Raw genomic sequence first — 12,053 nt, forward strand, 5'->3', positions numbered from 1 at the left:
GACAATATTTTTAAAGATAGGTTGCCTGGCAACGAAACATTCGCCCACAACAGATAAATCGCCTGGGCAGTCAAGAAGAGTTGTCGCATATTTTTACTTTTTTCAGTAATGAAACATTTATAATACATGTACACTAAAATCTGCTTAAAGGTCACCGGAAAAGCATCAATTTTTTAAAAATAATGCAAGTAATTATGTCAACATATCCTTTCTATAAGTATAACCCGAACCCGAATGTCAATATTACCTGCAACAGGTAAATTTCAACATTAGTAATTTCCGCCGTTCTCCGTGGGTAGTCGTAACTTTCCGTCAATAAGCAATCTGTGACGTCACTTTAGTCCTTCTGCACATAGAAATATAGACTAGAATATGAGCAGAAGGACTAAAATGATGTCACAGATTGTTTATTTACGGAAAGTTACAACTACCAACAGAGAATGGCGGAAATTACTAATGTTGAAATTTACCTGTTGCAGGTAATATTGACATTCGGGTTTGTGTTATACTTATGAAAAGGATATGTTGACATAATTACTTGCATTATTCAAATAATTTATGAACCTTTTCCAGTGACTTTTAAGAGAAACAACTCATTCAGTAATTATCAGAAAACCATTAGAATTTGTTTGGTTTTTATAAAGTTCTGCCCCATGCTAACATTTAGCATACGAAATATTTAATATCATGGATTTAGCTGTTCAAGTTAAAAAAATTCATTGAAAATCAATATACTTGTTTGTCTCAAGACCTTAAACTCTGTGTATCAATCTGACATCAATTAGATGATAACATAAGCCTCTAGAACGTCACAAGATATTTCAAAGTGATCAAGGGCCATAACTCTGGCAATAATTATGTGAAAATCAATAGGCTTCTTCGTCACAAGACCTTAAACACTGTGTATAAATTTAAAGTCAATTGGATATTAACTTTAGCCTCTAGAGCGTCCAAAAGATCTTTTTAAGTGATCAAGGGCCATAACTCTGGCAGTAATTATTGGAAATCGCTGAAAATCAATAGGCTTCTTCGTCTCATGACCTTAAACACTGAATAAATTTAAAGTCAATCGGATATTAACTTTAGCCTCTATATTATAATTGTCTTTTTGAGAGAAATTTAAGGTTGCAACACTACATGTACACATGTAATCGTTTTCATCACTTCTATTTAGTTCTTTTGTTATAAAACTTTACTGATAGAGAATCAGTTCAGACAAATTATTTGCCCCTGAATTTGATAATGTCGCTTACAAACATGAATGATGAATACAATTGACTTTAGACTAATACTTAGATACAGTTAAATGTTATTTTCCAGGTTACATGTACAGGACCCTGTGGTTTATCATAGTTAATCTGGCAACTCTAATCCTTGAAATCACCAAGTAGCAACATTAATCCTTGGCAGCACTACTCTTTGGTTCCCTGTGGCATTTTTAACCCAGTTAATGCTAGGTTCCCATTTGTGGTTTTAATCGTGGAATAATCATGATGATCCTATCAGGTCTTATCATAAACTGCAGTCAGTCGTAGCAATTGTGTTAATTGTATTGAAACTTATCTGCACCTACCAGGACGTGAACTCAATAGGAACAATCCTATCGTAATGCATCGCACGGCAGTGGGAACTTAGCATAATTTGGAAAGTCTATTACTGGATATAAGAAATTTCCCTTTATTAGGTCAACATTAATAACAATTTAGGAAACATTGTAAATTCATTCTTAACATCAGTTATTGGTTAATGAATTCACAGTTTCAACTGATCAAATTCAATATCTTTGACTGTGTATAACATCTCGTCATTACATTTTGAGACTAACATTTGTTAATCTGAAACATGTGTAAACACATGACTTGAATAGCCATATAAAGACACCATTTGGCTCATTATAACAAAAAGTCAAAAATAACTTCATGCACACTTTGTCGAAGACTAATCAATATGCCTTGAGCAATGTAACTAAGCAGTTATGTGGTTTGGATCGGAATCATCCTTCCTAGTTACATATGATATTTAATATATCATAGGAAAAGATAATTGCAAAATAAACCATGGTTGATATTAAATGTAATACAGGGTGGCCTAATAATTGTTCTCAAGTAATCATAGACCCACGGCCTGCAGTCATCTTGAAAATAGCAAATAATGACCCCCCCATCAGAGGCAGCACACATCTTTTAATCGTGATTGTTCAAACAAAAAATTTATCTCTTATCAAGAGTGCAGAAAAGCAAGAGGGATCTAAAAATAACCAGGAAGTACTATATATAAACTGGATGATGAGTCTTGTGTTAAGGTTGAGTAGACAAGGTAGCAACTCACATTGATAATTATTTGACGACATCTTGACAGGTCTATTTGCGTAAATTCTTCTGTTGATGATGAAATAAAGGGCTGATCTAAGATTTCGGTCAATCAGGAAATCTCAACATGATTCCTGTCACCTGAAAAAGACAAAAAGATAAAAAAATTAAAGATATATATTCCTATTTGATGCTTGACTTTCTATTTGCATAACCACTGCTTTAAACATACATTATGCAAGCGCTAAATCTGTCTATTGCAGGTCTTTCTTTAGGTCTGAAATGTTATCTAAATTATTAATTAGACATTAACCTATCCAGAAAATAATCAACTCTAGATGGCATCGCTAGCCTGCGATCTTTAGCGGATTGTGAGCCGATTTACTGCACAACTTTCCTTCACGATTTAACGATTAAATGGATAATCGAGACTATGCTGTTTATCGTACTGACTTTAGTAATGATGATCAAGGCTAGCCGGAAATTTCAACCGCTTAGTTCTCGGTTCATAGTGGATCAATTTGAATGACATTTTCGGCAAATTGCCTTTACATTATCTAGTTTTTAACTATTATAGTGAGAACTGCCAACTCGTTATCGAATCTCCCATAATGTATCTTTAAGATTACAAGTATATGTATATCCCAAATTGATTCAATGGCATCTAGTAAATGAATTAGAATATACAAGACACAATACTAAGGAATACAATCACTGTTTATTACTGAGTATTGTTTCAATTAGGGTGTCTCTAGTTTTCATCAAGCAATGATAAAGACTAGAGAAGCCTAGTTGAAATGTCAATTAGTAATAAACAGTGATTGTTTTCCATAGTATCTTGTCCTGTATACAATGTATTTATAAATGAAATGAAATGAAATAGGGTTTAACGTCCTACTGTTCAGCTCCAGCTGGGCTAATGAAGACGAGCATGCGCCATACAGTGTGCTGTGAGGGAATTTTGCCCGGACAGCGGCGCTAAGGCCTACTCTTATATTGAATTACAACTGTCAAGAGATCTTTTACATGCACGCCAATGTTTACATGGGACGTCAGGGTTTTTTTCATATCCAAACGACTAGACAGCTGTCCTTGTTAGGCCCTCCGTCCTGCACCACTGAGAAGGGGAAGTCACGCCGGAAAATCCCAATGAACTTTCTCGGCCTATGCAGGGATCGAACAAGCGACCTCCAGACTAGCGAGCCAGCTTCTCACCCACTCTGTCACTGTGGCTCCCCAAAAATCTAAATATACTGCCATCACTTAGACATAGGCGAGGTGTTCATGTTGACAGTTCCATACATGTATAGTTAGCCTATGAACCATAGCATCATATGGTTAGTCTATGACAGTACCATATAGTTAGCCTATGCTATGGCAGTGCTGACAGTACCATATAGTTAGCCTATGCTATGGCAGTGCTGACAGTACCATATATATAGCATGACAATACCACATAGTTAGCCTATGCTACGACAGTACCATTTATAGTTAGCCTATGCCAAGACAGTACCATATAGTTAGTCCATGGCAGTACCGTATAGTTAGCCTATGATAGCACTATGATATTACCATATATTCTACGACAGTACTCTGATATTACCACATAGTCTATGATATTACCATTTATAGTTAGCTTATGATAGTACATGCACCATATAATTAGCCTATGATAGTACCATATAGTTAGTCTATGACAGTACTGTGATATTTTCACATAGTCTATGATGGTAGTATGATATTACCATACATACACTGTAGTTGGCTTATGATATTACATGTACCATATAGTTGGCCTATAAAAGTATGATATAGTTAGACGATGTGAAAATATCACAGTACTGTCATAGTTAGCTTATGATAGTACATGCACCATATAATTAGCCTATGATAGTACCATACAGTTAGTCTATGACAGTACTGTGATATTTTCACATAATCTATGATGGTAGTATGATATTACCATACATACACTGTAGTTGGCTTATGATATTACATGTACCATATAGTTGGCCTATAAAAGTATGATATAGTTAGACTATGCTAACAACTAGCTGTGAACTGCAAAACCTGCAGTTGACAAAAATAAAAATTTCCCTCTATTGTATCTATTGCGAGCTTACTAATTACTTTCAAGCTATAACTTTATTTTTCTGGGTCAGACTAGTTTTCTGAATGCAGTAAAAAAAAAAATCTAATTAACCAAGATCAAGCTACACAAAATTCATTTGCTCAGGATTCAATTACCCAGTGCATGTATCTAAATGTCTTTGTGGGCAGTTAGGTAATTTTACCTATCCAGGTACGGTAGCTACGATAAAATAGCTAAAAACATTGAGATATACTGTCTTTAACTAAGGTTGGATGCCTTTGGTTTCACCTGGCAAACTTAAAAATAAGTTAATTTTATACTATTAGGACTACTTAAACATACCCGGTCAAATGTAGTGACACAACTTTTGTTTATCTGCAAATATTGTTAGTAAAGTTAATCAAGTAGTGTTTTTAACAAAATCGGATAGGCCATTCATAATTACGGTGTATTAGACATGCGCGACCCTTAACGGTTCTCTTGCATGTACTTGTGGTTTCATGTCCCGTATCTTAATTGGCTGTTGTACAGGAGATATATTTAGCCCCACCTTCATGACATCAAACCTATTCTGTTTTAAAATGTCAGTTAAAGCCATTTTTTAAAGCTTCGATTTAAGAGAAATGATTTTTACCGATGTCAGGTAGGATTATATGCTTCATTGCACGTTTAGTTGGATGTGGCAGAAATGTAATACATAACAATAGTCGATCGTTGTTTTGAAGAAAAAAATGGACACTTTTGCTTATTGAAGTACTATGTGAATCACATCTGCACCTGCCAGAAAGAACTATATAGTACCACCTTTTATCTCGAGACACGCAGGGACGAGAGATGAGGTTTCTTATCTACAATCCAGGGTAAAAGTACACTTGCCCATTGTGAAATAATCCAAAATATCTGACCCTAATGGCCTCCGACAGTTTTAGGCAAAAGTCATCCAAGAAGGCGCATAAGCTTTAAGTTTCTGACTCTCATGGTCAACATCTGTCAACAAAAAAAAAGCCTGCGAGAGTTCAGATTTTTTTGATTAACTGTGAAACACCCTTGGTTGTGATGCAAAGTACAATAAAGACTAAATCTAGTAGATAGTTTACATATAGTTTATTTACTCGAACATGCAACAGGTGGAAATTGAAGTTTGTAGCCATACATGTACTATAATTTACTTAACCTCATTATTGCACTAGTTGTTTTTTAAAAACCTAAATCTTGATGATTTCATTCTCAATTCCTACAAAATTCTACTCTCATTATTATGTGCACGAATGTTGGTTCATATTTTCAATTTGGTAATCGAAAGTGACATTTGGAATAAGGAACTTTCCAACAAAAAAATTTTTATTCAATACATGTATCAGGATTGCAGGACTTGGATAAATCATGTTGACATCTTATTTCAATAAACTTATTCTAACAAATGAGCCTAAATGTCACTGATAGTGATTGACACTAAAAGCCTCTGACTTTCATTTGCATTTTTGGGGACAATCTAATTTTTTACAACTTAATCCACACTAAGTTGTACTCAAATTAATTATTTAACATTCAATTAAGAAAACAATACCAAAATATCAACAGCAGAAAACCCCAGGGATTGGATTCAATCGGAATAAACGGAGGCCCATCAAAAGATTTTACCCACACGCTTATTTATAACGTCTGCAGAGTATGCTGAATTTTGAGACATTTTCTTTGTAAACTACTGGACAGAATTTAACGACTTTTAGACTGATATGACTTTTAGAGACTCAATTTTCACAATATTGTAGTTCGCGAGGAATTAATAATACCGGTACCTGAAATGATCAGCAGTAGCTTTATGATAGGTTGCCAGGCAACGAAACATACGCCCACAGGAGCTAAATCATCCGAGCAGTCAACAAGGGTTGTTGCATATTCAATCTTTTGAAGTAATGGGGGGGGGGGGGGTCGGGGAGGGGGCATTCACAAGACAATTTCAAACAGATCAGATTATAATTTTTGTCCTTTGAGGGTTCACAAGGTGCCTTAAATATGAAAATAATATACAAAAATTGTTGAAATTCGTCAGCATTTTTTGTTTTACTAATTTAAATAATGCATATAAATTTCATATAAATCAGATGATCACTTGTCGTCCGATCATTCACATTGTTCAACAAAGTAAAACAAGGCCCATAACTCAAGAAGTAATTATTGGAAATTGCTGAAATTCAATAGGCTTCTTTGTTTCACTTATTTAAATGATGTATATAAATTCCATACAGATTGGATGATACCTTTCATCATTCGAGCATTCACAAGGTTCAATAAAGTTAAACAAGGGTGATAACTCTAGAAGTAATTATTGGAAATTGCTGAAATTCAATTTGCTTCTTTGTTTTACTAATCTACATGATGCGTATAAATTCCATACAGATCGGTGGTTATAAACTTACATTTGTAAGCTACGTGATTGACCCATGATTTCCACAGTGTCGGATCTTTTAAGCTCCTTGATGTTGGCCGACAGCATGTAGAAATTAGTCACTTATGTCACATATCCTAATTGTACATAACACCCCAAATCAGTATGTATCCAATAACTCGTCTGCGATATCACTTCGGTGGAAGCGAGCGTTAAATAAAGCTATTTCACACACACACATATCCGAAAAATACTGCCAAATAAATTTCGGGATATCATTTTTTTACCCTCCGTATATAAATATAAGACGAATGCCGGACTTTTGCTGAAAAATGTATCGACTGAGACCAGAAAAATATGTTAATTTTGGAGGAATTTGAAACAGTACGGATATGTAGTCAGCACGCTTTCATTCTATCGTATTACAACATCAAATAATTTTGTGGCAATATTACTGACAAAAATTTGAATACCGTACGGGAATTAAATATGAAAAATACAGAGGTGCACCTATTTTTTATTACGTACAAATTTGAATATTTTGTTGACATGTGATTTTCGTGTGTGGTCTAAAAACTGCCTTCTTAAATAACAATAAGAGTTATGTCCCTTTATTTTCGGTAAAAATGTCCGACAAGAAATATTTTGAAATCCCATCACTGGTCAGAACTCCAAAAGAAATTAACGGAAATTGCTGAAATTCAATAGGCTTCTTTGTTTCACTAATTTAAATGATGCATATCAATTTCTTTCAGATTAGATGATAACTTTCGTCATTCAAGTGTTCACAAGGTTCAATAAAGTGAAACAAGGGCCCTAACAGTAGACGTACATGTAATTAATGGAGATTGCTGAAATTCAATAGGCTTCTTCGTTTCACTAATTTAATTAATGCATATAAATTTCATACAGATTGGATGTTATTTTTTGTTGTTAGAGCATTCACAGGGTTCTACAAAGTGAAACAAGGGCCATACATGTAACTCTAGACCTAACTAAAATAAATCGATGAAATTCAATAGGCTTCTATATTTCACTAATCTAAATAATGCATATAAATCTCATACAGATCGAATGATAACTTTTGTTGTTAAGAGTGTTCACAGGGTTGAACAGAGTGAAACAAGGGCCATAACTCTAGAAGTAATTAACGGAAATTGCTGAAATTCAAAAGGCTTCTTCGTTTCACTAATTTAAAGGATGCACATAAATTTCATACAGATCAGATAATACTTTTGGTCGTTCGCAAGGTGCAGTAATGTGAAACAAGGGCCACAACTCCAGAAGAAATTAACGTAAATTATTGAAATTAAATAGGCTTCTTCATCTCACTAATGTAAACAACATATATCAATTACAAAACAATCAGATGATAAATGTGGCCTGTAGAGTGTTCACAAGAAATTGTGGACGACGGACCGCCCGAAGGGGGCGCCGACAATATACGACCACATTTGCACAAAAGCAATAGGCTGTGTAGTATAGTTTGAGTTCACTGTATATCATAACCAATTTTGTATTCGCCCCATGCACCCTTTGACTACTGATATGTATAAATTTGCTTAAAGGGACATGAAATGATGTTAAATATTTTTACCAGCCATAGCCACCACCTACATGTACCTGCATAATAATAGGCATCTTTTTGATCCAATAGTATTCAAGCTGGGAGATTATATAATGTTGATATTTTGAATTTCTTAATTAAATGTTATTGTTACATAATCAATGTGAGTACATTTTAGCGTGGATTCAATCACAAAAAAAAGATGGTCTGAAAAATGCGCGATTGGAATCAGTGACTTTACCTTTCTTGTGAATTCTAAAGTTGATATTGTTTAAATCAGATTAGTATTTACTGAAAAAACTTTTATAGCTGAACTAGCAGACATGTAATTATAATGTGTGTATGCACTTCTTGGTTTGGCATACAGCAAATACAAGTCTGGACATCACCTGCACTGTCTGTGACATGTGCTATTACGTCAAGGTTTGTTTATGGGTATACACAGGTACATGTTAATTTGTGATAATTTGCACTTGACAATGTCTGTGACAGGTGCCTTACAGGGCTGCCGACAACCAGTATCGCAGCGCAATTTGCGATACATATTTTGTCTGTTGCTAATCAAAAATTAAAATCTAACGTTTTTGATATTATGCCTGTCATTTTGAATACTGACACGAAAATTTATCCAGATTTTAAAGACTAGAAGGCTTTCTCAACACTTTCAACGTAAATAAAATATCAAATAAAATTGTATAAAAAAAAAAGAATTCTTCGTGTGACATTTTCTTCTCGACTACCCAGACACAATTCATGATACTATATAATACAGGGACATAACTCTATGAATAGGGACTATTAAACCAGAAATAGAGAATCAAGATGTACCACTCATGGTGCGAGACACGTCAATTTCAAGTAATTATATCAGTATTCAATTTGAAAAAAATAAATCTAGTGTATCCACCACGTATTTTAAATAAAATATAAAAAATAAATTTATGTAAACGTATTGTAAAATGAGAAATAAACATAAGATTACCCGTAAAATATTATTGTTTATATCGCGTGTGTTGTATGTCTAGTTAATTTAGATTATTTGTAAACAAAAATATTGACGCACGATAAAAAGCAGATGAAATTGTTTTCTAACGAAAACATAAGAATTAAAATGAGTGGGGCGTTGGAAGCCACTGCCAAGAATCTAACCAACAGTCTACATCACATTCACAAACTGTCACAGCTACCTGTAGCAGTGCTAAAAAAAACCCTTAAGAATGAAATCTAATCATTGGTTATGAATTACAATTAAAGTAATATCTTGTTATTTAGGTGTTTTATGTTGAAACTGAAAAATGGCTAATCAATTTTTATGTCCATGCATGTTGACATACATTATAAGATTTGACATCATGTCAAATCATATTCATATCTAATACCGGTACAAATGAAATAGAAGGTTTATGTTTATGCACACGAAACACTGGAAGTGTATGCTAATGGTGTTACACAATTAGAACTTAATAACTTTAAGCCATTCATCTATTAAGGATTTCAGATTGATGCAAATGATGTCACACTATTTGTTACACCTATTATGGATTGCTGTTTTTAGCTATTCTCCCACTTCTTTCATGCTTATTTATTTCTTTTACTGATACGCTATGGGACTATTTTTGCCATTTCTTATTAATTATTTAATAAGGTTAGAGGTTTGTTACTAATACCAATAATTGAAACATCTAAATGGAAAAAAAAACATAAGTGATAAGAGAACAAAATAATTGAGTTTAATTTCTTTAAAATAGACAAGTTTATATCAATTAAAGTTTTGGCAAATAAGGCGACATAAAAAAAAGTTAGTTGGTGATCGTCCCCGCCCGCCCAGAAAATACTACCCGACCAGAATTTTTTTTTATTTTTTATTTTCAAAATTTACCTTCTTACGATGTTTAAATCCAACGGTTAAAGTTACAAAATATAGCCAGACTAAGAAATTCCTAAGCGCAAAAATTGATGAAGTGGATATAACTATTGACACGTGTTCCAATACTCTTAAAATGCGTAGGACTGAATGAAATAAACAAATTGCGACCTGTTAACGGCAGCAATTTATGGCCGACATTTTCGTTTGCACGCGTACAGCACACAACCTGGAACTAGGCCTATATGTTAAGATGGGAATACGTCTCGCCGATTCTGAATGACCTGGAACAGTCTCTCGAATAAATGTAACAACAGATTTTTCGGAATGGCCATTGGTGGTATGAATGACTAAATCGACTGATCATTAGATCTAGTGATCGTAAGTCATTATGCAAAATCAAAATGTTTTTTTTTTCGGTTTTTTCTTCACACACTTTACGGGTTCTTCTGGTCTTACTTTTCGCAAAATACAATATTATGAAAGTTGAATGTCTACAAAGAATATCAGTCAAAAGACATGATATGAATTGAAAATTTTGCAACATTTGATATCCTGCAACATTAAACCAGTCAGCACCACCTATGGCTATAGGCCTCAGTGTTCAGTTATAAATCTCTTTATACTATCTGATTGAATCCAAGCCGGAATATCTAAAGTTTAAATAATTAATCTGAACAATTCAAATGACGATCAGCGGCTTTATATGCAGATGATCAGTTGTGTGTTGACATGAAATAAAAGGTTAATATTCCTGAAGTATATTGCTTATTCTGTATATTCATTTAAAAAAAATAAAAATAAAAACCTCCCTCCCTCCCACATTTTTTGAAAAAAAAGGACGATTACCAACTATTTTTTTTTAGGTGGCCTAATAGTGTTATTTTGTACACTTGCTAAAGTTGCTTAAGTTTCTACAACACAATGTCAATTTAATGCACAACTATGCACCCATTACTATTTACAGAATAATTTTCCCATAACTATTTAAAAACAACTAACTGGCTTTATTCACTGTTTATTTAGTATGAATTCATTATGACATCACTGGTCTAACTGTTGTTTATTTCAAGAGATTATTGACATACTGCCGTTATCCGGCTGGGTAATGGTGTCTATACTAATGCCTCTATAAAGTTTCGATTGAGTAATGAAAATGAACGCAAGTGCCCCATAAAGTTCCAGTGAGAACTGTTTTCTTAACTTAGAGCCAACAAAACGACCTTATTCACTTCATACGGTCCATGTCATAACACTATTAAACTATTCCTGCAGTAGAGATCTAGATTATAGCTGGTTTATTTAGGATTTTAATGACATGATTTTGAGAGGCGACTTCGTCTCGAGCTTCATGGGAGGTATGGCAGGTCGTCTTTTGCTCACTTACCATGCCGCCTGGAAACACGACAGGTACTTGGACAGCCAAGAGACATATTGTAAATTTATTCTTACCTTTGAAACGCAATATCAAAGTATATCCAAATAGCTGGAGTTTACAAAAGTCCTCGGAAAACCTTCGTCTTCTCGGCTTCATCAGATCTTCGCCATTGCGAAAATGTCACGTGACCTAAATTCCACCAATCGCTATAATGTTACTGCAAATAGCCGCGATCGTTTTCTATGTGTTTCATTCTTGGAGTTATTTGGGGCAGCAGGAACTCTTGTAATATTGGTCAATACGATCGATTTATGATGAACAGAAGCTGAATTTTACATGAAACTTTGTAGATTTTTCACGTAATCGAATCCAATTAATTGTTCTTCCCAATCTTAATTAATTCTTTTTATGAAATAGAAATATATAATTTTGAATATTATTAGGCCGATGTTAA

General features: G+C 33.9%; 1 protein-coding gene across 4 annotated transcripts in view; it reads right to left on the minus strand.

Moving 5' to 3' along the window:
- Positions 1-11,783, minus strand: part of LOC126832456 (histone deacetylase 4) — a 109,231-nt gene extending 97,448 nt beyond the window's left edge. For all 4 annotated transcript variants that reach the window (XM_050563230.1, XM_050563231.1, XM_050563233.1 and 1 more), the window contains exons 1-2: positions 11,674-11,783; positions 2,329-2,450 (exon numbers count right to left, since the gene is read on the minus strand). In XM_050563230.1, coding sequence (XP_050419187.1) covers positions 2,329-2,350 — 22 coding nt within the window. In that variant the 5' untranslated portion in view covers positions 2,351-2,450; positions 11,674-11,783. The remainder of the gene's footprint in view (positions 1-2,328; positions 2,451-11,673) is intronic.
- Between the last annotated feature and the right edge of the window lie 270 nt (positions 11,784-12,053).

This window comes from Patella vulgata, chromosome 9 (assembly GCF_932274485.2).
Source record: "Patella vulgata chromosome 9, xgPatVulg1.2, whole genome shotgun sequence".
In the NCBI taxonomy this organism is placed as follows: Eukaryota; Metazoa; Mollusca; class Gastropoda; family Patellidae; genus Patella; species Patella vulgata.